This window comes from Rousettus aegyptiacus, unplaced genomic scaffold (genome assembly GCF_014176215.1).
Source record: "Rousettus aegyptiacus isolate mRouAeg1 unplaced genomic scaffold, mRouAeg1.p scaffold_m13_p_16, whole genome shotgun sequence".
NCBI lineage: Eukaryota > Metazoa > Chordata > Mammalia > Chiroptera > Pteropodidae > Rousettus > Rousettus aegyptiacus.
The window spans coordinates 42,144,209-42,169,742 of record NW_023416291.1 but is presented as its reverse complement, the minus strand read 5'-3'; the positions used below and the strand labels follow the sequence as shown (position 1 = coordinate 42,169,742).

At 51.5% G+C, this 25,534-nt stretch overlaps 2 protein-coding genes across 8 annotated transcripts in view; one reads left to right on the top strand and one right to left on the bottom strand.

The window, feature by feature from the left end:
* Nucleotides 1–4,789: 4,789 nt before the first annotated feature.
* TMEM161A (transmembrane protein 161A) lies at nucleotides 4,790–17,975 on the top strand. Of its 3 annotated transcripts, none has more exons than XM_016132390.2 (12): nucleotides 4,790–4,830; nucleotides 7,638–7,741; nucleotides 8,270–8,350; nucleotides 8,707–8,804; nucleotides 8,984–9,065; nucleotides 10,014–10,165; nucleotides 15,880–15,940; nucleotides 16,039–16,182; nucleotides 16,285–16,398; nucleotides 16,539–16,713; nucleotides 16,828–16,924; nucleotides 17,058–17,975. In XM_016132390.2, exons 1-12 carry the CDS (start codon nucleotides 4,828–4,830, stop codon nucleotides 17,309–17,311), a joined length of 1,365 nt encoding a protein of 454 aa, XP_015987876.1. In that variant the 5' UTR covers nucleotides 4,790–4,827; the 3' UTR covers nucleotides 17,312–17,975. The 3 variants fall into 3 exon arrangements, with proteins under 3 accessions (XP_015987876.1, XP_015987874.1, XP_015987875.1); XM_016132388.2 differs by having other exon boundaries at nucleotides 8,909–9,065; XM_016132389.2 differs by lacking the exon at nucleotides 4,790–4,830 and adding an exon at nucleotides 4,837–5,850 and having other exon boundaries at nucleotides 8,909–9,065.
* Nucleotides 17,976–22,619: 4,644 nt separating this feature from the next.
* SLC25A42 (solute carrier family 25 member 42) overlaps nucleotides 22,620–25,534 on the bottom strand; it is a 32,211-nt gene continuing 29,296 nt past the window's right edge. For all 5 annotated transcript variants that reach the window (XM_016132394.2, XM_016132396.2, XM_016132398.2 and 2 more), the window contains one exon: nucleotides 22,620–24,590. In XM_016132394.2, coding sequence (XP_015987880.2) covers nucleotides 24,283–24,590 — 308 coding nt within the window. In that variant the 3' untranslated portion in view covers nucleotides 22,620–24,282. The remainder of the gene's footprint in view (nucleotides 24,591–25,534) is intronic.

The following is a 25,534-nucleotide window of genomic DNA, read 5'->3' as shown; positions in this document are numbered from 1 at the left end:
CTAAACGATCTGTCTCTGCTCAGAGCCATCCCCCGACCCTCGACCACCGCCCAAGTGGCCTGTATTTCCTTGTCTTGCTTTGGGGTACTCACTATAGAATTACACCCTGAGACAAGAATTTGAGCGTGGATCAGGTATAGGGGAGGAAGGCCGGCAGGTGGGGAAGTGAGGGCCAGGGCCCTGCAGGAGCAGCGAAGAGGCGGGCAGCATGGTTCACCCACCGGGACCCTGGGAGACCGCGTGGAGAGCTCCTCCTGAATGGCTCCACTCCACCTCACCAGGGGCGGGGCTATTTGCCCTCCGGCTCTGGGGCTGTCAGGTGGTAGGCTCAGGAGGAAGTCCCCAGGCCGGTGCAATCACTTGCAGCAAGGAGCAGTTGGGAACCTTGAATGTTGGGCTACTATATTGTTCCTCCTTCAAAACGGCTTATCCCTTGATCCTTGACTCAGTAATTTCCTTCCACTGGAGGAAGGAGGGAGCCACCTACTCCAAGGGGTGCAACCCTCTCCCACTCTGGCCTGTCCCTTGTGTGCTAACAGACTTAGGGGTCTAGGAGCCTAGGGGAGCTCCATTTGCTCATCCTATCTCCAGCCACCCCAAAAGTGGTCTCAATGGATTCTTTATGACACTCAGATCTGACCCTTGACCTTCCTAGGCTCCTCAGCTGCCTCCACTCACTCTTTCCCTGTCCCCCATACTGTCCCCTGCCATGACCCCCTAAAAAAACTTGCAGTCCCAATGCCAGAGCCATGCTGGTCCTTCCTCCTGGACCACTTCCTTCAACCCTCAACTTACTTTTTTTTTTAAAAAAAGACTACTTCCTACCCTCCAAGGTCCAACTCCATGTCCTCTCCTCCAGGAAGGCCTCTGCACTGCACCAAGCCTAGAAACTGCTCCTGACTGCTAAGCAGATATAGAGTTGATTTGCAATCACCAATTTGGAGTGAAATGTGGAAAACATGGAAAATTGGCCTCAGTGCTTATAAGATTTGTGCCCCCCCCCCATGCTACCAAGATTAAAAGCTGATTGGTCCAGCTCGGCCATTCAAGACCCTCATTCCCTCTTGTCACCCTAGCAGCCCACAGAGGTGCTTTTCCAGTAAAATCCAACACCTCACATCCTACCATTAGCACCTATGGCCCTAGATGGCAGATAAAGAGGAGAGGTTGTGCATAGCAGGTTTCAGAGTCAGTCCTGACGCCTGAAATTCAACGCCTCCCCCTTCCCAACCAAGACTTCGGGCTGACTCCTTTGAGCGGCGGGGAAGAGGGCAGAATGCGTAAAGCGACAGACCTTTTATGTAAGGCGGGGGCACTCCAAGTGGCCATGTGTAGAGCACCACTCGCATGCCATCTAGAATTTGTGCTTCATAGATCTTCCCAGTTCTCGCCATCTCATCCTCAGTGAAGTAGGGCTTTGGGGCCCCAGTTTCCAGGGCAGGGACATGGCATGATCAAAGGTCCCATCTCTGGGGCTTTTGTGGCAGGGGGGTGGGGGCCTGGGGCAAGAGAGTGCTAGGAGGCTGAGGGGCTGTGGGAGGGGTACTCTGGTGTGATGGGGGAAGAGCCACCAGGATCCCTGGATGGCTCTGACGAGGTAAAGGGAAGAGGGTGCCATGGGCAACTCGCAGCCTCTGGCCTGGATGGGGCATTACAGGAGCTCCTGCCTGCACTGGGAGGCCTGTAGAGAATGCAGGGGAGGGGCATGGGGTGAACTCGAGGTCTCTGTAGGATGCCAAAGTTAGGCCGGGGATTCTTCTCACCCAATTCAGACTCAGGTCCTAAATCCTCCCCACCAACTCCCTTGTTTCCATACCCACCCTCAGAGGAGGGGTGAGCCACTGCCTCCACTCCAGCCCATGACAGTGGACTCCAAGATCCAGCCATGTACACAGCCCCCTCCAACCCCAGCAGCACCATCAGCGCAGGCATGGTGGTTACCTTGCGGGTGCAACTTCTTCACCTGGGTTACCCTTCTGGTTACCCACCAGGTCACAAGGACCTTGGTCATCCACGTAGGATGGATAAACTTCCCCCTGGTGGTCCCTACAGTGTCCCCAGCAGTCACGGCTCCCCCACACAACCAGAAACAGGACCCATGGGGGGAAACTGAGGCACAGCTGGAGGGGGGGGCCCTTTTCAGCCTCATCTTCACAGTTGTCAAGAAGCTGGACCAATCTCCGAAGTCCGTGCCTACAGGCTAAGTGCTCAGTGTGGGATTCTTAAAAACGTGGGCCACTTTCAGAGACTGGGGAACTCTAGGCCTGCCGCATGCATGTATTTCTGGGTCCCCATCCCTGGGAAGCTGCACTTTTACTATGTGCCATTAGGTGGCGCCCAATAGTGTGCGTTGGATTCTGCGGTTCCCATTTAACATTTTAAAATAAAATAGAAATAATAATAAATAAGTAAAATTCGTCTTGGCTTCCAGGTACTTCACCTCATGTTTTCAGGCTCCGATCCTGGGCACCCAGAAAAGGCTATGTCATGTGTTGCGTGTGTGTGTGATTATAGATGTACAGCATGGGGTGCCCTAGGCCATGATGGGACAGTGGGCATGCTACTGGGTTCTGGAAACACCTCTGGGTCCAGACCCTACCTGTGCCCCTGTGGCTCTGTCAGGAAGGAAGTAGGGAGAGTTGTATGGAAGTGCCCTATAGCCAGCCTTGATAAGGACACGAAGGTGACATCGGCCAGGGCCAATGTTACCGTCAGAGGGTTCTGAGTGCCCCAGGAGTTCGGTCACTGGTTGGAAGCACCGTGGGAATCATGGCCTGGGCACAAACATGGTGGTGAAAAACAGAGATCTGAGAGCTGTCTTTTTCAAGAGCATCATAACCAGAGGTGGTGGGACGGTCAGTGCGGAATGAGAATGTGGACCTCAGTGTGGTCAGAGAATGTGGGACATCAGTGTTGACAGACGTAGGGAGCATCCAGTGAGGATTGAGGTATGTGGAAAACCCAATGGAGGCCAGAGAACGAGGAGCGTCCAGTGGAGAACAGAGATGTTGGACAAACAATGACGAATGGAACAACACACAGACCTTCCGGTGCAGAAGAGACTTTGGTTTTGCATTGTGTGAGGTGGGGGCCACGGATGACTGTGAGCAGAGGAGGGACATGGTCTGGCTCAAATGTTAACAAGTACCCTCAAGCTTCTCAGGAGAAAATAGACTGTGGGGGCTGGGGTGGGGGCCAGGGGTTAGAAGCCAGACACCAGGGAGGAGGGGACTGCAGGCAAGATATAGTCAAGGCTGGACTGGGTGGAGGTTGTGAATGGAGTGAGGCCAGGTGGGGTTGTAGTTACACTTGGAAGGTGGAGCCATCAAGAGGAACTGACAGATCAGATATGGGTGGGAGAGGCCAGCATTTGTGGATAAGCACCAGGAGGATAGGGAAGTGGTGAGGAAAATTAAGGAGCTCCTGGGGCCAAGATGTGTGTGAGTTGCCTGTGATTTACTACGTGGAGGGTATTGTAACACCCGCACTTGGGAGGTGGGACCCATGGGGAAACTCAGGTAGAAGTAGAGATTTGGACCTCTCAAGGCCTCAGTATCTTCTTCCATTCAATAGAGATAATTGTCCTGCCACCCTGGCAGGTGGGAGCCTGCTGGAGGGAGCACATGCCCATCATGGAGTGGGCCTGCAGCAAAAGTCCCCCAACCTGCCACCTTTTCTTTCTTGTTCCCTCATCTCTGACACCTTCCCCAAATCCCAGCTTCCTTGGATCCCACCTGTATGCCCTAACCCTGAGGTCATGCCCCCCATGTATTTCATGGGAAATCTCAGTGATTCTTACCGCCACTGTCATTCATCCTTTTTCAATGGGACATTCTGAGTCCAGAGGACCAAAGTCACAAACAGCAAATCCCCTGCAAAGAGACAATTACATGTGATCACAAAGACAAAATCACCCAGAGAGATGAGGCAATCAACTGTCTAGGTACTCATCCAAACACCCTCAGACATTATCACAATCATATATATGTCCACACTCACGAAGACACATATCCATAGAAAAACAGATGGTAAAGCTTAGGCACCTTTGCTAGAAGCTCTTATCTTTAGCCTAGAAACAGAAAACATCAGATTCCTGATGCCAACATTTGGTCTTTGATTCAGCCATGCCTGAAATTGATTTACTTTTCTGTTACATGAGCCGAAAATTTCCCTTTTTTACTAGAGCCCATTTGAGTTGGATTTTTTTTTTTTTCCTTTTGTAGCTCACAACCAGAATCATGGCTGATAGAGATGAATAATGCTCTTGCCACGTGAAAAAGATTGAGAAAGGAGGCATTCAGGATGGAGCGCAGTTTACAGAGGCCTGGAGGTATGAGATAGAATGGCCGACGCAAGCTGTACCATAGTGTGCACAGTAGTGCTGGCAGCAGACTGGAGACAGGCAAAGGGGTCTGAATTCAGTCTGAGCACGTGGGAGTCTGAAGTCAGTGGGAGCCGTTGAATGTTCTTGATCAGGGGAGTTCCACGCTCAGAAATGTCACGCGGAAGATAGTGCGTGGATGAATGATGTATGTAAGATAAGCGCAGGTTAGGAGACTGAACCTCAGAGAGGGCGGCCACACAGCTGTCCCTAATGAAGTCTGGATTCAACTGCGGTATGAACAGGTAGGGCGTCTTCGAACTACAGCTTCCGGCATGCAACGCGAGCGTCCCCTAGTCTCTTGTGATGGGCCCCAGATTTAAGCCTGATGATTGGTTACACAAGCTGCTTGTCAGACCAGAGTCGGGCTCTGATTAGTCGAGTTTCCATAAAGCGCCCTGAGCCCGGACCCCTGGGTCCGCTCACCGAGCTCCCGCGGGCTGGACATGGTAAGCGGGCATCTTGAGGCATGAGGTGCCAAGGTGCCCAGGGTCCCGCCGAGGGAGTCCAGGGAGACACCGAAGGATTGGGGGTCCCTTCGTGGAGATTGGGGACTCTGAGAGACTTGGGTCGTGCAGAGGGCCTTGTGTTCCCTGAAGTCAGCTTCTTGCTACGGGACCCATGAGGGGGTCAGGGTCGTGCCGAGAGGAATGGAAGCCCCTGAGCGTTCTGGGGGTCCTACCTTCTAAGGACCTGGGGTCTCGCCGAGGGGTGGTGGTGCTGCCCACAGGACTGGGGACTCGAACACGTTCGGGGCCTCGCGAGGGCGGTTTGGGGTCCTGCTGGGGCCCACTCTGGGCACGGCGTCCTGCGGAAGCTGGAGGGTTGCGCCGACGGGTACCTCGAGGGTCCCTGCGGGTAGCCCAGTGTGCAGAAGGGCCAGGCTGAGGGGATCTGGTGGCCTCGGGGCGGTCCCAGAAGTGGAGACAGCACAGTTGGAATCCTCAGATCTCAGGCGGCTCCGTGTCCAAACCACTGAGTTTGTTCTTCAGACTTAGCTTGGGCCAGGCTGGTGTGGACCCCCAGTCCCCAGGTTCGGACTGGGCAGAGCTTGGAGAGACAGAGGTTCAAGGGGCCGCAAAGGCGACCTGACACTGCCGGGGGCAGGGGGAGAGGTGTCCCCGAGGACGGATGTTGGAGGTGGGCCTAAAGTGAGAGCATTGCTGGAACCGGTGCTTAAAAGTGGGAGTCGTTGGCGGCGGGTGCGGGACGCTGTGGATGGTGAGGGGAAGGGCTCTCGGAATGGGATGGAGGAAAGATCAAGGGAAAGGCCCTGAGCAGGGGAGGCAGCAAGCGGATAAGACGCTCCTGAAGATCTATGGAGACCAGCAAAGCGCGGACCACGAGACCGGATGCTGCTGCGGGCGGAACGTGAGAAACTACAGTGGACAGACCTCGGAGGCGTTCGATGGATGAAACATGCAGTTCTTCCCTCCTTCCCAGCCCTCCGTCCGTCCTTTTTGTCCTAGGTGCCGGGACCGCGGTCCGAACTGTGGGCCCCTTCCCCGGGAGGTGTCTGAGGGTGACAGGGTCAGCAATGGAGAGCCCACTCTGGGAGGGCCTCTGAGACGCGAGTGGTTGGAGGCGGGGAGGGCTGGGGAGAGAGCGGGCAGTGAGGTGGGGTGGTTGAGCTCGGCCTGCCGGGCCTTGCAAACTGTGGAGAGGAGTTGCAGGTTGACTGTGAGACTGGGAAGGATCTGGAACCACCCAAGGAGCAGAGTTCTGTGTCGCCCACAGTGATGGGCGGGTGCTGGGCTCCTGGGTAGGGCCTGGGGAGGCACAGGTCTGCAACCTTGGCAGTGAGGTCCAGCTGGAGGTGCTGCTGTGTTAGAGTCATGCCGGGCGGGGTTAACCCTGGCAGGGGATGCAGTCACAGGAGAGACGCTGCGAGAGAGGCGAAAAGCAGGCAGGGGCGCCCTGAGGCTCTGAGGTTTGAAGAGCTCTGAAGTATGGATAGTGCCTGTACAGATGGTGGGAGGCACTCGCTCCACCCCCACTCCCCCAGCCCAAAAGGAGAAGGGGTCTTAGGAGGAAAGACAAGCCAGGAGAGGCCTGGCCCTCAGGTTTTGGGGTGCCCACTGACCTTGACAATGCCATGGTCATTAGTGCCCACTGGCCAGTCTGTACTTGGTCGGGTGAGACTGAGCAGTGAGATTAGGAGATTAGTGAGATTTAGAGATCAGAAAGATGACCTCAGAAAGATGACCTCAGTCTCATTACTGAAAAAATACTTCTGGTCTCAGTTTACAAGGCACAGGCCTAGAGAGGATATTCTGAGTCGGTTATTTTAATGATGGATTTCTCAGCAGTCATTCCAAATTACAGTGCTAGACCTGAAATCATCCCACTAGAGCTTTTCCTTGTAAAGTTAGCTTATTTTTACTTTATTAAAGGATAATTTTAATAATATTAATCTTTCATTTTAGTCGTTAATTATACCATAATACTAGTAGACAGCTCTCCTGAGCACAGAATTTTACATAATTACATAATTACTGATAGCAGATTTGTATTTACTACATTCAAACAGCTTCAGCTTCAGGCTGATTACCAAAAAACATTTCTCCTAGAACGTTTTAAAATATGTGAAAGCGTGTCATGAATTATTGTCGCTATGTAGAAGTTGGTGAGAAAAATTCCTAACAAAAAAAAAAAGTTGTCCCACTCAAATGTCTAAGTCTTTATTCTGGAACAGGCAGTGGCCAGCCGGGGAAGCTGATGACAAAGGGGGGATGAGGAAAAGAGGGCAATGGGGCCCCCAGGGGCGATTTAAGAGGGAATCGCCAGGGTGGACCATTTAAGCTAGAAATTGTCCTAAGACAGTTGGTTCAAGGCCGGGGCCACAGTGGGAGAGGAGCCGCTTTTACTGGGCGTACCGGCATCACTGTGGGTGTGGAGGGCAGTTGTGAAGGTTCATGGAACAATATGAAGCGCCCTATTTCCAGACGAGGAAATCAAGGCTTGGGGAGAGTGATAGCCGATATCCATGGCAGAAACTGGAAGTAAACCCATTCTGCTCCAGCGTGTGCTCTCCACCTCCCACGCCCCAGCGAGGTGGGGGGGGGGGGGTCCGTGCTCAGCAGGGGCTCTCAGGGTTGGGTCTGAGCTCGAGCTCGAGCCAGTCCACCAAGATGCAGCTGGGGGCAGGGAGGCTACCCTCCCCCACCTGGCCTTGGATCGCTATAAATAGCGTTTGGAAGGAGTGAACTTGTGACCCTCTTCTGACAGGCACTACCCATCATGTCCCCTCCCCCAGGCGGTCCTCGGAGTGCAGCTGGTGGTGACTCTGCTCACTGCCACCCTCATGCACAGGCTGGCACCGCACTGCTCCTTTGCACGCTGGCTGCTCTGCAATGGCAGGTGAGCTGCACACCTTTGGGACGAGCTCCACCCTCTCTGGTGCCACCCCTAGCCTCGCCTCATATCCTGCGCATGTTTTTTTAAACAACTTTCTTGAGTTGCATAGTAAACGGCACGTGCTGGAAGCACACACTTACATCAGGTCTGACAGATGCACACACAGAAGACCATGTCCACATCCGGAGGGGCGGCTGCTTCCCATACTCCAGCCCCCCTTCCGCCCTACTCTTGCCTTTTGTCCCTGTTTGGGTCTCGGACCCTTTCTGAGATCTGGTGATAAACAGACACTCCCTCCCCAGGACAATGTGCATGGCTGCTCTGCGAGGAGAGTTAGCCAGCAGATTCAGGGGTGTCCAGGACCCCCCCTCCCGGGACGTCCCCTGGCTTTCCATGGTCCCTGCCCCTCCTGTCACCAGGTGTTCCAGGGCCCAGCGCTCCCTATGGCTCTAGTCCTGGCTTTTGGGGCTCACTACTTTGCCCCCACTCCCCCATGCCCAGGTTTTCCTGACTTCCTGTCTCTGCCCTCAGTCTCTTCCGATACAAACACCCTTCTGAGGAAGAGCTTCGGGCCCTGGCGGGGAAGCAGAGGCCCAGAGGCAGGAGGGAGCGGTGAGTGAGCCCCCAGCCTTGGGGGAAGCTGCGTGGGCACAGGGTCTGTCCCGCTCACTCTCTGGCACCATCTGGGCACAGAGGAGAGTCGAGCACACCCCAAGCTGAATGATGATCACTGTCATGCATGGGCTGCCTCCAGTGGGCATGGGATGCTTATTGGAAGTTTGCTGAGGGTCTGCCACATGGGTGGGTGGTGCCCACACCATGGTGTGCAGAGGATACTCAAGCTGGGAGAGAAGGCACCTCTCAGGCCAGCTTCTGTACTCTGAGGGGGGCACACTAGGGGAGAGGTGGGCTGGAAAGGGGAGGGGAGAGTGGAGGATGCGGCTCTGACTTCCCTCACCCCCCGCCAGGTGGGCCAATGGCTACAGTGAAGAGAAGCCCTTGTATGTGCCCCGAGATGCCCCTTTCCAGCTGGAGACCTGCCCCCTCACGGCTGTGGATGCCCTCGGTAACAGCCCAGTGGGTCCCCAGCTCGCCTTGCTCGGCCTGCACCCTGGCAGGGTGGGGGAGGCCCTGAGCCGGTGGCCCCAGGCTGAGCAGTGTGTCTTGCAGTCCTGCGCTTCTTTCTGGAGTACCAGTGGTTCGTGGACTTTGCTGTGTATGCGGGCGGTGTGTACCTTTTCACAGAGGCCTACTACTACCTGCTGGGCCCGGCCAGGGAGACGAACATCGCCGTGTTCTGGTGTCTGCTCACCATCGCCTTCTCCCTGTATCCTTCCAGCTCCGGGGCGGGGGAGCGGGGGGCAGGTGGGAGGCATATGGGAGCCTGACTGAGGCCACCTGTCCCCCTAAACTGGTAATTAGTTATTGACTGTTGTGTCACAAACCTCCCAAAACTTAGTGGAGTAAAGCAGTTGCTATGTCATTTGCTTTCATGGGCCAGGCTCAGCTGGGTGGCCTCATCTCTGCTCCCAGTAGTCCCTCGCTTCCAGCAGACTGGGCCAAACTCCTTCATTGCAGCCACGGAAAGCCAACAAGGAAGATGGGGTGCTTCAGGCCTCCTGAGGCTTTGTCCAAGCCAGCCCATCTCATCCCTGTCCATCCTTTCAGTCAAAGCAAGTCACCAGGCCAGCCCAGGTGCAGAGGCTGGGAAGGAGATGTCCCTCTGCACTTTTTTTATTAAGCTGTACAGAAAGCACTGCTGAACCTGTGCCCTTGGGGACCCAAGTAGGAGAAAATGTCCTTGTGGAGTGTTCTTGAGAAGATCAGAAACCCATCTTAGGATCCACACTGTTCCCAAAAGGCTCCAGTTCTCTTCAGGGCAGATGGGAGATCCAGCCTTTGTATCTGACGCTTCTCAGAGGAATGTGCTGTGAACGCAGCCAGGAGGCTAGGGGGGTCGGGAAGGCAGGACCTCCTGAAGACACTGGCTTTGTGGCCATTTCTAACTGGCCACAGGTGGTGTGATGAGCCAAGCTGGAGTCCTGTGCTAGGCACGCCTGCCACGTGCACGACCCCATGCTGCTAACACAGGCGTGAACAGCATTCCCACTTTGTGTCTGGGCTTGTTCAGAGTTCGCTCTTCTCCTAGGTCACTCTTCTGCTTCCCAGGACCCCAAACCTGAACTCTGGTGTTTGTGCTCTGGACTTGGGGTGGGACCGGTGGAATGGGTAGGGACACCGCAGGCCCTGGAGGCCTCCTTAGCTCTGCCCCCAGCAAGGTGTTCCTGACGGTGACCCGGCTGTACTTCAGTGCCGAGGAGGGGGGCGAGCGCTCTGTCTGCCTCACCTTCGCCTTCCTCTTCCTGCTCCTGGGCATGCTGGTGCAGGTGGTGCCTGAAGAGATCCTTGAGCTGGGCCTGGAGCCAGGTACCTGAATCAGGGGCGTGGGGTAGACACCTCCGTCACTCCCTTGTGTAAGCCAGTGAATGTGGGGTTTAAGTAGCTTGTTCTACCGGCACATAGTAGGTAAGGGAGGGGACTCCCTGGGTGATGGTCTCCATGGGTTTCTGCCACCCATGGGGACAAGAGGACGTTTTGTCTCACTATCTCTGACAGACATGCCATCTCCATTCCCCTCCAGTCTGCCCTCTACCTAGCAGCCACAATGATTTAATATTTACCTATTTTAATTTAATTTCTGGGAAGAAATAGGTAAATGGTACAAAATTCATAAAGTACAAGAGACTTGAGAGTGAAAATCACCCTTCCACATTCGCTGTCCTCCCCAGAGGAATCCTAAGGGCCCCTTTTCCGTACTTACATGAAACAGTAGTCTGTATGTCTCTACACCTTTTTTTTTTTTTCTTGCTATTCTCAATTTATGTAACCCTCTCAACAGGGCCTAAACCTTCTTTTTAGACAACGATCTTTGCAGAAAATTTCCTCACTTAAAAAACAAAACTCCACAAGCATAATTAAGTGAAAATACAAATTTAGTTGCTCCCAATCCTGTTTTTTTTTTTTAAGCCTTTATCCCTTAAAAACAATAAATATTGGAGGTTGTCCCTTGATGCTACATACGATACCATTTCTTGTGACAGTTAACATGGTATTTTATTTTATAGATGTTCTATGATTATTTAACTAGGCCCCTATTTATGGACATCTAACTCTTTTGCTATTAAATTGTCACGCAAAACCATGTTGTATTATAACAGTATTATATGGGAATAGCTTTGTGTCTGTGGCCTTGTGCAACTAAATGCATGCGTAATTTGATAATGTTGTAAATCGCCCTCCAAGAAAAGATGTATGAACATGCCTGTTTCCCCACACCCTCTCCAATGTGTTTCCTCAGACTTTTTCATCTGGGGTGATTTGATGGGTGAGAGGTTGCACATTTTTTCATATGCTGAGGAGCTATTTTATTTTGCTTCCAGAAAAATTCCGTTCTTTTGCCCAGTTTTTTCCTGGGTTGTGGACCCATTTATTGATTTGTAGGAGCTCTTTATATATTAAGGAAATTAGCCTTTATGTATGATAAAAGTTGCAAATTTTTTTTTTCTTTCTCTCTTTTCTTTCAACATTTTCCATTCTTTGGTCTTTTAAAAACCTAATTTGGATCACGTCACTTCTCCGCCTGACACCAGACTCTAATGGTTTTTAGATAAAGACCAAAATCCTCACTGTGACTCACATGGCCCTGTTGCTTCCTTGAGCTTTATCTTCGCCGATTCTCCCTCCTTTTCTATTTTTCAAATTATATAGTATTCGATACACAAAGCAAAATAAAAATGTAAATGGCCATGAACCCACCTCCCCAAGAACGGGAACATCCCCAACACCCCTGCGTGTCCCTGGTGCCCCTTCCCTATCCCCCTGCCTTGCCCCCCAGCCCCAGCTCCTACCAGTTTCTCAGACTTTGCACATCATTTCTTTGCCTTAAAAAAAACCCCGTTTCATCACATTTCTGTCCCTAAAGAATTCATCGTTCAGTTTCGTAACGTGTAGTCTTCCAGCCGTGCTTTTCTGTCTTTCTGATTTTGTTTCCAAACTAAGTCATGCTGGTCTGCGTGTCTTTAGTTCATCTCTTGTCACCATGTATGATGAGGCGAGACTCTACTTGTTTGCCCATTCTCCTGTGATGGATGTTTAGGTGGTTCACAGTTGCTACAGTGTTTCCTCGTACACATGGGCAGGCATTTCTTTTGGGCACAAACTTGGGGACTATGGGTATATGTTCACCTTTATGAGATGGTGCCTCAGCGTTTTTAGGGCAGTTCTCCGTGGGGTCCAGAGCATGGACATGGGGCTCAGGCTGCCCACTGAGTCCCGGGCAAGTGGGCATGGGGGAGGTCACAATGGGGGGAGGGGGCTTGGCCTCCCCGCTTATAAGGTCAGGTGGTGACTATATTGACCTCTCAAGGAGACAGTATGGTTTAAATGAATTGAGATCCATGCCACCAGTCTAACAGTGTAGAATGATATCTACTGCGGTCTTATTTATTTTTTATTTTTTTGACATTCAGTATTATTTTATATTAGTTTCAGGTGGCTCCTCTGCGGTCATAATGTGCATTTCTCTGATTATGGGGGAGGCTGAGCATCTTCTCCTGTTTCTTCATGATTCGCATTTCCTCTTCTGTCAAAATCCTGTTCATATTGTTGCCCACTTTTCTTTTGGGCTGTATGTCTTTTTTTTGTTGTTTAAATGTCTTATTGTGGCATGATACACATAAAATTTACCATTTTAACTGTACACTTCAGTGATGTTAAGTCCATTCACAATGTTGTGCGGCCATCACCACTGTCCACAGAACTTTCTCATTTTGCAAAACTGAAACTGTCCCTGTTAAACACTAACTCCCATTCCCCTCCCCTAGCACCCACTACTTTGTCTTTATGAATCTGACTCCTCTAGGGACCTCATATGAATGGGATCATACAGTATTTGTCTTTTAGTGACTGGTTTATTTCACTGAGCATAGTGTGCTCAGGGTTCATCCATGTTGTAGCAGGTGTCAAAATGTCCTTTGTAAGGCTAAATAATATTCCATTCATTGTACAAATGAAACACATTTTGCTTATCTATTCACCCATCAATGAACACTTACATTGCTTCCATGGTCTAGTTATTGTGAAAAATGTTGCCATGAACATGGGTATACAGATCTCTCTGAGATCCCACTCTGTTTTTAATTCTTTTGGGTATATGCCCAGAAGCAGAATTGTTGGATCATGTGGTAATCCTATAGTTAATTTTTTGAGGGACCACCATATTTTTTTTCACAATGGCTGCAGCATTTTACACTCGCCAGCAACACGCAAGGCATCCAACTTTACCTCTTCACCAACACTTATTATTTTCTGATTTTAGTTTTTTGTTAATAGGAGGCATCCTAGTGGGTGTGAGGTGGTATCTCATTGTGGTTTTGACTCACATTTCCTTAATGATTACTGATGTTGGACATTTCATACTTATTGGCCATTTGATGTCTTCTTTAGAAAGTTGCCTGTTCAAGTCCTTTGCTCATTTTTGAATTGGGTTGCTTTTTGTAGTTGAATTTTTGGAGTTCTGTATATATTCTGGATATTAATTCCTTACTGGGTATATGATTTACAAATATTTTCTCTCGTTCTATGGGTTGCCTTTTTACTCTACTGATAGTATCTTTTACTGCACATTAAAAAAAAATTATTTTTCATGAGGCCTAGTTTGTCTTTTTCTCTTGTCGCCTGTGCCTTTGGCATCATATCCAAGAAATCATTGCCGAAGTCAGTGCTGTGAAGCTTTTGTTAGGCTGTATGTCTTTTTTCTTGATTTATAAGGTTTCTTTATGTATTATAAAAACTGATCATTTGTTTCATGTGGCACATACTTCATCCTATCAAATCTGACACAGCATTACTTCTTCACGAACCACCAAAAAAAATAGTTAAATTTTTTTCTCCAAACATTTTATTTTGAAAAATCACAAAGCTGCAGACAAGTTGGAAGAATACTCTGATGACCACATATGCCCTTGACATAGTATCCTTTGACTACAGACGTGCCACACTTTTTTTAGCTCAGGCTTTTAACATTGTTGCAGCTATTACTTCTCGTGTCTTTGGATAAACAGAAATTTGTTACTTTAGTTGATGTTTGTCTTGGAGAATTTTCCTTCCTTTCCCTATAATTACAAAGAGATTTTATATTTTCTTATACAATATTTCAAGTTTCATCAAGCTCTTCAACTCCTGAGAGTTCACTTTTGTGTTATAAGTAGAGATCACATTGTTTTTCATGGAATAACCCTGCTAAACAATTTTTAGTGAACTGTGGATACTTTTTGGTTTTCTTTCATCCTTTCCAATCCTTCCCCTCTTGTGTGTCCCCGACCTCTGGAGTTTAGAGCAGCACTCTGGTAGACTTCCTTTTCTTGTTTCCAATTTCTTAGTTGGCTTATTTTCTAAATCCCACTCTTGTATACCCCTAAATTTTGACTTGTACTTTCATTATCATGCGGTTCTAGATATTTTTAAGTTTCCATTGTGATTTTTTAAATCTTTTTAAAAAAACTTAAAATGTGGAACTTTAAAAAAATTCTTATCTCTAGCTTAATTGTAGTTACAGAAAATGGGCTACTTGAAATAAATTCCTTAGTATTTGTCAAGATTTGCCTGATTGCCTAAAATGTGATCAGTTTTTGTGACTATTCTATGTGTTCTTGAAGAACATATATTCACTGCCTCTGTGTGTCCAATAAATTCAAATCTCCATCTTTTTCTAATTTTTTGTGAGTCGTGTGAAAGGGTTAATCTCCCTCTGGGATGGAGGTCTCTGTTTCTCCAGGTTGTTCTGTCATTGTTTTCTTTATATATTTTGAGGTGAATTGACAAGATGTTTACAAGTTTAAAACTGCTACATCTTGGTGAATCAGCCATTTTATAATGATGCGTTGATCCTTTCTGATTCTAATACTTCAATCTTAATCTAGTTTGACTGGTTTTAATGTAGCCTTTCCAGTTTTATTTTTATTAGTATTTTTATGTCTTTTTAACTTCCCTTTCTTTCAATTTCCCTGTGACCTCAGGTTGAGGTGTGTCTTCAGTCAAGTCTGATGCCCTGCTGTTTAATGAACTTTAATCTGTTTACCTCGATTGTGATTACAGAAACCTTTGGCCTTATTTCTGCCATCTTTTTCACTTGCTGTTTGTTCCTTTTCCGTTTCTACTGTTGATACTGGCTGCCAGCCTAACGGTCCTTCCTTTATGGGCGATCTGTCTTAACTCCCTGGCTGCTTTGCGATCTCTTTCTTTTTGGTATTCTGCAGTTTCACCTGTGTCTAGGTATGGATTGTTTTGTATGTATCTTGTTCGATGGACTTTGGCATCCATTCTGCAGATTTCTGTACCGTTCTCCCCCGTCTGTCTTCATATTCTTCACCTTCTTGTCTTTCTGAGTTGGAATCTGATTTCTCCAGACCCAATTCATGAATTCCTTCTTGGCTATTTCTGATATCCTGTTTAACAACCTATCGTTTCAATAATTACATTTCCCTTTTAGAAGAGCCTAACTGGTTCCTTTGTAAATCTCCCTGGTCATCTGAGGTAGTCTCATGTCATCTATTCTGATTCTAGCTTTTATTTCCCTCAATCGTTTTACACATAACAATGTCAATTTCTGAAATCCCTAGGGTCTAATTTTTTTATTTTTTATTTTTTTTTATGCTGACTCTCCTTTATAGTGATTTGTGTCCTTGTATGTTTGGTGATTTTGTTTGTGAGTTCATATTTACTTTCCTCTGGAAGATCTGGAGGCCCGACCTGAGGGTTTGTCCTAGGACTTTGGTTTTCTTCCGCAGGAGCACTTCGCGCCCCCCGCTCCTGGTGTAAGTTGGTAAGCTCAGATTCAGTGCTCCCTGCTCCCTTCCGACTTGTCCTCCAGTCCAGTCAAGGGCCAGCCCGGAACATTCTCCTACTGAAGAGAGTTTCATGTGATAAGAGCACGAAGTGGTCCTTATGCCTGACACGGGGCATGGCCGCCGCTAGTACATTCCTACGTGGGGAGCAAAGGACATCTAGGAGGGAGGGAGGCTAAGTAGACTCTGAGCTCCCAGGAGTCTACTCTACCTCACCCTTCTCCCTGTTTTCTCCAGGCCTGGCCAGTATGACCCAGAACGTGGAGCCACTTCTGAAGACACAGGGCTGGGACTGGGCGTGAGTTCTGGGAAGGGAGAAGGGGGCAGGAGCAGGCTGTGACTGGCGGGCAAGGTGCTGACAGGCCTTGGGGACCCTGACCTGTCTCTTCTCCCCAGGTTTCCTCTGGCCAAGCTGGCCATCCGGGTGGGGCTAGCAGTCCTGGGCTCCATGCTGGGTGCCTTCCTCACCTTCCCAGGCCTGCGGCTGGCCCAGACCCACCGGGATGCACTGACCATGTCGGAAGACCAGCCCATGCTGCAGTTAAGTGGAGGGTCAGGTGGGTGGGAGATTGGGGAACCTAGGGGAGAGGCTGGGGACATGGTGGGTGCTCAGGCCTCACCCTGCTGTGCTCTTGCCCCCAGGTTTCTCCTGCACACTAGCTTCCTGTCCCCGCTATTCATCCTGTGGCTCTGGACCCGGCCCATTGCACGAGACTTCCTGCACCAGGCACCTTTTGGGAAGACTCACTTCTCCTTGTGCGTATGAGAGTGGGGCTGGAAGGGAAGGCGTATTCCAATCTCCTAGGCTCAGGGAGTTGTTCAGAGAGCTGTGGGTCCTGTGGGACGATACGGAGGGAAGGTGTGGCCTCACTAGCCCCCTGCCCTGCTCCACACAGGCTGTCGGACTCAGCCTTCAATTCCCTGCGCCTCTGGGTGCTAGTGGCACTGTGCCTACTACGGCTGTTGGTGACTCGGCCCCACCTGCAGGCCTACCTGTGCTTGGCTAAGTCCCGCGTGGAGCAGCTGCGGCGGGAGGCTGGCTGCATCGAGGCCCGAGAGATCCAGCGGCGGGTATGGGTGCCTATTGTGGAGGGAGCCTGGGGTGCAGGGTGGGGCTTCCAGTCCTTCCAGCCTGGGGTCAGCCCAAGTCCAGAGGGTCACCTGCCACTGCTACCTGCCCACCAGGTGGTACGGGTCTACTGCTATGTGACAGTGGTAAGCCTGCAGTACCTGACGCCGCTCGTCCTCACACTCAATTGCACGCTGCTGCTCAAAACACTTGGTGAGAGGGAGTTGCCTCTTGGGGTGGGTGTGAGGTGGGGGTTCCAGGTGGGCTGGATGTCCCTGAGGCAGCCTTGGCCTCGGCCCCCTTTACCTGCCTCCCTCTGCCTCCACCCCGCCCTCTCTCTTCACAGGTGGCTACTCCTGGGGCCTGGGGCCTGCCCTCTCACTATCCCCAGTGCTGGCGGCAGCCCGCCATGGCCCGGTGGGCCCCGAGGAGGATGAGGCCCAGCAGGCAGCGGCCCGGATCACTGGGGCCCTGGGCGGCCTGCTTACTCCCCTCTTCCTGCGTGGTGTCCTGGCCTTCCTCATCTGGTGGACTGCCGCCTGCCAGCTGCTCTCCAGCCTCTTTGGCCTCTACTTCCACCAGCATCTGGCAGGCTCCTAGCCACCTGCAGACACTCCTGGGGCCCCATGGCTGCCCCAGTGTGCCCAATCCTTTACTGCAGTCCCATGAAAGCCCCCTTGGACCCTGAGCTTCTGTGTTGAAACTGACTCCTGGGGCTAGTGGCAGGGGGCCCTACAGCCTTTGTTCCTGGATTGCGTGTGCACATTCAGGTTTGACAGCAGAGTAAGGGGGCCACCCTTCTGAATAATGGCATTGTACAAAAAGGAAACAGAAGGGAGATGGGGGGAGTTGTGGCTCTCTGGGCTGGGCCACAGTGGCTACTGCCCTCAGCCACAGGTCCATGGGGACTGCTTTCCTACAAAGGTCATGTGCAGGCAAATGTGCACATTGTTCAGGCCATGGTGACCCAGGAGGAGGAGGATGAGGAGCTCTCTGACTCCAGAATTTTTCCGTCACTGGCCACATGGTGGGAACCTGGTGTGTGTGCATGTATATATAGCAACAAACACATGGCAGAAAAGCCAAAATTCAATTAAGTAAATTGTAAAGATCTTAACTGGCTTTATTCAACAACTTATGAATCAGGCAGCCTCCCATGCTGTTATCCTAGAGTGGTGTTTGACTTTTGAAACTCTGGTTTTGTTACATGGATAAACATGAAAAGTATACTTAAAACAAGGGTTAAAACCTGGGTTAAGGTGAACTAAATGCATCATCTAATTTTATCCTCAAATCTCCAAGAAAAGAGGCAGCTGAATGTTCCAGAAGGTGGGAATTAAGGGAAGAGCCACAGTTGACTGTCAGGCCCATGAACGCCAATCCTGAAGCCCAGGAAATAACTGGATTTACCTGTCGAAGCTTCTAGAGGCACTGACTGCACTGGGTCCCAACAGGCCAGGCTGAGGGTTGGGGTGAGATACGGAGCCTGCTGGTGTGGAAGCTGCTTGGAAAGTTCTCGGGCACTTGTGTCTCTCCTTTGACACCACTGCACAGCCAGGAGGGCAGCCGTGCTTGGTAGGGTGTCTGGTGGCAAATGGGATTAGGTGGCTACGCATAATGAATGCTAAATGAAGAGAGCCACTGTCCCTCACCCTTGTGTGTAGATTCTAGAACCTGAAACTGAAGGCCCCTGTGGAACCCAGCTGGCCCGAGAAGAAAGATTTAACAACACTGGCACCATGGAGTTCCCATCAGCCACCAGCGTAGCTGTGAGGCCACGTGTGCCCCACACTCACTCGGTCTTCCAATCTGCTTGTCTCAGTCCCTATCCTTCATTATGAGCAGATGGCCAGGAGTGTCCAGAGATCTGGGGAGGTACCCAGTATGGAAAACAGACCCGAACAGAAAACAAACAGCTTAGGGAAATTGATTCTACAGCGAGACGAGAACTTACAAAACACAGTCTAGATATTCTCAGAGGAAAGAGAATGTCTGAAGAACCTTTTTTGTTCTCTTTTTGAGCTCTTACAGACTAAAAGCGGATGGAAAATAAAGTTGTAGAAATCCTGCAGAAGGAACAATAAAAAAAGGATAAGCAAAACAAGAACAAAGGAAATTAGATTGGAATCAGAGGAAGAATCTTCAAAATAATGAGAGTTCTAGTAGGAGAAATCCAAACAAAAAGGAGACACTCCATGGAATGATGCAAAGGGAACGCCCCAGGGCCAGAAGGTTCCAGGTGCCTGATGCTAGGCGAAAGAGCCCCATCCCAAGGCACATCTCTGGGAAGTTCTAGAACCAGCTCCCAGTGAGGACAGAACAGGCCACACCTACTGGCCCATGAATCAGAAGGTGAGAGAGCACTGTTTCCCTGCACTGTCCTATAGCACCTCAAGAGTCATCAGGGACTCCCTGTGAGCTGACGTCCAGTGGCCCCAGGCCCACTGGGCACAGCTCCTCCGGCAGCGGCGCCTCTGGCCACCTGTCCCCTCACTCAATCACGGCTGTGCATGTTTTCTGCTCTGGATCTCAGTGTCGTGTGGCTTAGGAACACAGGAAGGTACAACCACCATAAACAAAAGCAATGCAGTGACATGTCAGGCATAGGCACAGTGGGGTGCAGCACTCATAGGACAGCCAATGCAGGAAGAATGGCGACAGGTACACCTCCCACTGCTCTGCAGCAAATCACACAGCTATTTACCGACTTCGTTACACATTTCGCACATACAAAAAGAATGTAAGAAAGAAAAATAAGGTAGAACCACAGTCAAAAATAGGGGAGATGGGAGCTGGTGGTCAAGATCCTGAGTTTTCAGAGGGAGGGTGAGTATTAGTTTTTGTTAATTGACAACATCAGTGGCAACCACCACACATCTGTGCTGCTCAAGGGAGGGGATGATTCTGGCTGAAAGGGACCCTAGACAATGAAATGTCTGAAGACATGTTTGGTTGGCACGACTTCCGGGGGAGAGGCCAACGGCATCTGGTAGGTGTAGGCCAGAGATGTTCGACGCCCCACGGTGCCCAGGACGGTTCCCAACACAGAATGCCCCGGCCCCAGGCATCAGCAGTGCCAATGCCGAGAAGCCCTGCGTCACAGGAGACAGACTATAATTTCCAAACCAGCTGAAAAGGAGAATTTAAGAGAAAAGAAAACCCCAAAACAAATCAAACTTTTGCCTCAAGAGAAGTCAGCCAAAGAGAAAACCAGTGCAAAGACAAGACCTGACAAACTGAAACAACCTGAGGGTCACCCACTCGAGCTGGGACTTTGCCGAGTCCTCGGGCCTCGTCCTGCCCCCGCTGTGTCCCCCCCACTGGTTGCCACCTGGTCGTCACTCAACTCCCTGGCCACCCCTGTGGGTTCCCCTCCTCTCCTCCCCCTGCAGCCTCCCCTCTCATGTTTGTCAGGAAATCCCAGCTTTCCTACTCAGCTCAGCCGACATGTCCAGTACCGCATGTCCGACCCCTCAGTCACATCGGCTCCATCTTTCCTGCTAACCTCTTTCTTGTCATACCTAGACCAATGGGAAACCTGTTGGCAATGTCCACCCCCACCCCCACCGCCACCACCCTGCTTGGCCAATGGCAGAGGGGGGCTTTGCGAGAGACTCCATCCCTACCCTAGACCCTTCTTTCCCTAATTGAGGGGCCACCTTGATTAGGGACCATGAGATCCTCCCAGGGTGCCCAGCTTCTGAGAGAAAAACCCAGACCTGCCACGCAGACTCGCTGGAATGGAGCTAGGAAAAGCGATATAGCCCCGACTTAGATAAGGACCATTTTGCCAGTGGCTTCACCCATTCTGGCTGCTGTAACAAAATGCCACAGACTGGGTGGCTGATAAACAACAGTAATTGATTTCTCTCTGTTCTGGAGGCCGGAAGTCTGAGATCGGGGTGCTAGTGGGGCTCGGGGAAGACCCACTTCTGGGCTGTAGATAATGCTTCTCACAGGGCAGAGGGCAGAGAGGTGAGCCAGCTCATTTTAGTGACTCTTGTAAGGACACCAACCCCATCATGGGGGCCCCACCCTAATGACCTCATTTGACCCTAAGCACCTCCCCAAGTCCCACCGAACACCACATTGGCTTCAGGCTTCGACACAGGGATTTGGGGGAAGAAATAAACATCCGTCCATGACAGCCCAGATGATAAAGTAGCTGGGACCTAGGTCCCTCTTGGTAAGAAGGCAGAAGAGTCATAACCAAGGCAGAGACAATAAGATCTTAAGGGAACACTAGGAACTATTAGAAGTCATCTGGAAGTGACAATTTCCTAGGAAGACACAAATTAGGAAACGAGTGGGTCTGGTCTCTCCTGAGTCGAAGGTGGGTGCCCAGCCTGGGCCCTGGGGCAGGGGCTTCTTGGTCCTTTGAGACCTCCTCAGCCCACGGACTCTGCCTCTATCACCTTGCCCAGACCCCAGCCTGGCTCCCTGCCTGAGCTCCCCCTACCATCCTCCCTCATCTGCTCAAACACTTGATGGCTCCCCATTGTTAGACTCCTGCCTGACACACCTGCAGGGAATCCCCAGGCCTGGGAGGTGCTTTCCCCAACACCACAGACAGGGGCTTTGCCTCCCTTTAGTTGCTCTCCAGGATTCCCACCTGCCTCCCCATGGCTCCACGGCATGTTTTTTTGTTTTTTGTTTTTTGTTTTTTTTTTAATGTTTTACATTGAGAGCCAGAGCGGCATCACCTATGACGTTGCCTATCTCAAGTAGAGATCCCAGGGTGCGCACAAGTCTGGGAACCTCGACTCACCCCTCCTTGGAGGTGCAAGAGGCCCACTGATTCCACGGGCTTGGGGAAAGAAGCCGCAGCTGCTTCTCTCCAGTGTATTGGTGTCACACCCATTCCTGCCTGCTGGGACACAAAAATACAAGGTTCCTGCTCATGTCACTAAAGAGCATCTTGCCTCTCCTTCCACGCCTGCTGCCTGGGGTTGCAGTGTACAGAATGACTAAGAGGAGGGAAATAAACAGCTAACAATCACGAAGAGACACCAGGCCTTCTGAGGGATCACAGGGAGATGCGACTAAAACAGCAAGGAGGTACCATATGGCATCCCAGAAAGGCAGGAGTCAGAGGCCACCACACGTGCTAGCCAGGGTGTGGCCTGAACCCTGCACAACGCCCGTGGGCACTTGCATTGGCATGACCATGCCGGGGAGCGCTTTGGTGGCTCCACAGCTGGCTGGCTGGTCCCTCAGGGACACATCTTGGGAGATTCTCACCCATGGGTGCAGGAGCAAGGCTGGCAGTCACACCGTTATTCCTGATGACAAAAAGCTAGCCCAGGAATGAGCAAATAAATGGGGTTAAATTGTAACTAAGTAAATAGCGCATTGCTTACCACCCACGCGAGGCTCTCGCTTTCCCCCTCTGGTTGGTGCACCCTGCACGTTCTTTCATGGCCATTGTGATAGACCAGTGGTGGCCTCGCCCTCCTGCCCTTGAAGATGGGGACACTCAGCACCAAAGGCCTCAGCCATCTGTGAAGGGGAGCCCCCAGCACGCAACAGACCACAGGGCTCAGGAGAGGGAGATGTGGGGATTTTGGTGCAGTGCCCGCAGGGCGGGCAGTGGCCCATTGTGACTGATGTCCCCGAAGGTACAAGTATGTATGCGCGGGATCTCCGGAAGGACATACAATGAACCGGTACATGGGGGTGCCTCCGCAGAAGGAACTAGGAGGCCCACCTACTGGGTAAACTCTTCTGGGCAGTTTGCATTTCCTAGAAAATCATAGTATAAATGAACAATTTAATTACATTTTTAAAATGTTTACTCGCGACTTTATTAAAAAATCTGTCAAAATAACCTCAACCCTATTTTAGGTTCATGGTGGGTGGGTGGGGTTGGGGTCAGAGCCTAAGGAAAGAGACGTGGATAGGAGAAAAAGTCATTTTACTTTTTATTAAATATACTCTCTTGGCACAAATCTTTAAAATATATAAACATTATATATAAACAAAGTGTCTTCATGGCATCAAAATAACTCCAGATCAGGACAGGCGGCCAGTAGGGAGGGGTGTGACTGCGGAGGGTGCCTGTCCAGTTGTGTGTGGCACTAGAGGAATGGGGTGGCACTGCTAAGGCCCACTGGACTGGGAGCCACCCTGGGGAAGCACACTGGGTCCAGCGGGACCGGGGGGACTCTCCCACTCCTGCCCAGCCTGCGGTCCTAAGTAGGGTGCTGCCCAGCCAGTCACCTGGTTTCACCTGCCTGGGGTGGACCCCCAGTCCCTGCTGCTCTCTTGTGCCTGGGGCTCTTGAGTCCCCGTCCCGTGTCTCTGTGAGGGGTGACCCTGCCTCTCCCGCGCACTGGGCAAGGCAGGGAGAAGAGGTGGGACGCTCACCCAATAGGACAGTCATCACAGGCTACTTGGGCCTCCGGGGACAAGAGTCTGGGTATGAGACTGGGGCTGGCTGATGGACACATGCAAGAACAGACACAAGTCCAAGGCAAGAACAGACAGAACAGAATGAAGGGAAGAAATGAAAGTCGCAACTAGACATGTGTGTGGGGCGAGCACCCAGGTCATTTCACAGACGGTGGGGTAGAGCCAACCTTGTCCTAGAACCAGATCTGAGCAGTCAGAGTTTACCGTGACTAGACCCAGGGCTGGCCAAATTGAAAAAACAAAGTCAATAAACTACAAACATCATTAGGAAATGAGCATTCTTCCATCCCTGTGATACCCAAGGGATCTGGGAACTGCTCTGTGAGACCAGTTCCCATGGGGTCCCCTGACTCTTCTGAGCTTCCCACCCCTGGCCACATACACCATCTTGGAAGTTCCCATTGGGGAAGATCGTGGCTGCCAGCCACCTCCGCGCACTTCATTCAAGGACATCAGACAGCCCTGTGGGTAGAGGGTCAGCGCCTCAGGCCCCGCCTCCATGGGTGTTGCCAAGGGGCTGGCAACAGCGGGAAGACCAGTCCAGCTCCCTATACTGGTGTGGAGTCAGGATCAGGTTAATACTCTCAGGCAAGGCTGCTCCAGAGCAGAAGGCTCTGGGGTTGGAGGGAGCCATAAAGGCAGGACGGGGGTGGGGTGAGTGAGAGGCTGCATTTGTAGCCACAGCTGAGCAGGAGACTGGTCCCATCATGGACAGGGTAGGCCAGGCCTCTCCCGCACTGTCCAGCTCCCCCTCCCTGAGTGTAGACCCAGGACAAGGGGCAGGCGGAGTCTGGCTCTGAGCCCAGTGGGGACAGGGTCATTAGACTCAGGAGCGTGTCCAAGGACACAGAGTGCCAGGAGGCGCTGGTCACTCCAGCATCAGGGCGTTCAGGGGATACTTCTGCGAGGCAGCGCCAGCCCCGGAGAGGAGGGAAGAGAGGCGGTTAGCCACCCATCCCAAAACTGCACTTCCAGGGCCTCTGGCTCTCCTCTCAGACCCAGATCTGAAGCTCTGGGCCCAGCCCCTCTGGCCCGCCTGCTTGTTTGACACATGGTTCCGGGGTAAAACCAAGCACCCCCTACCCGCTCGCTTCTGAGCTCCAGTCCTCCCCGTGCTGGAGCTCGGCTCCCTTTCCCGAGAGCTGCCAAATGCAAGGCCCCTAGCTCTGCAGACGCCGCAGCAGGATCTGCATGAGATCGAAGGTGGTGAAGCTGATGCCCACTGCAATGGGGCCCTTGAGCCAGTTCATGCTCAGGCCCTTGTAGAGGCCGCGCACTGCGCCCTCCTCCCGCACGATGGTACGCAGTGTGCAGGCGATGGAGGCGCGTGGGTAGCCTGTGACGCCGGCCGTCTGCATGCGCCGCCGCACCACGTCCAGCGGGTATGAGGCGGACTGCCCAATGATGCCCGCGCAGGCTCCGAAGATCATACGCTCAAAGGGGTAGGGCTGCCGGTGGCCACTGTACTCTGCGGGGAGGGCCAGGAGGGGCCGTGAGGGCGCCGCTGGGGAGCGCACCCCCGTACCTGAACACACACCAGTACCCACAGGTGCTCTCTGTGCACCTACACAAGCCCGTACTGTGTTGCCCCTGAGTTTCAGGACCTGACTGGATTCCCTGAGCCTTCCCACCAGGACCCCTTCCTCACCTCCAGGTCATTTTTTTTTTAAAGAAATAAAAGGTTTTTAAGTCAGAAAAGCACAAAGAAAAATATAACCACCTCTAAAAGATTAGAGTGAACTCCGGTCGAATGAGTCCTGTATTCCCTCTAGTAAAGTAAGACATCGAAGTGTCCATGACTTTCTCCCTACTACCCTCCTGCCCTCCGCCCCGGCTCCCGCACAGGGGCCTGAGAGCAAACACACACAAGGCTGAACACCCAGCGCTGCCTGCTGGGTCCAAAGGGACTGATAAGAGAGCTTCTCTAAACATGTACATGTGTTTTAAATTTAAAACTAAGAATTAAAAATGGGGACACACTGCTGTTCACTCACCACACAGGCAAAACATTACTTAACCACGAGCAACGCATGGGATGAATGTGGGGACAGGGCCCCAGGGCAAGTGCAGCGGCCAGGAGAATAAAACCGAAACCGGACCCTTGCACAAGCAGGCACTCCTGGATGTCTGCTGATCGCAGAAAATCTGCCATCGGCCTAAATGCACCCCTCCCCACAGCTAAAAGGATGCGACAGAGCCATGGAACTCAGCAGGATGGGCTCAACAACGGCTGAGGCAGAGCGGCACTGCCCGGAGGCGCAGGAGGTGACTCCACTCCATTTACTTTTTATAACCGGGAAACAAGATGAGACATTATTCCTGCCACATATAAATGCACAAGTATTTCCAACCACAGGGAGGATGTGGCCGGCATTGAGAGGGGTGGTTATAGTGTTCCCTGTACTTTTCAAA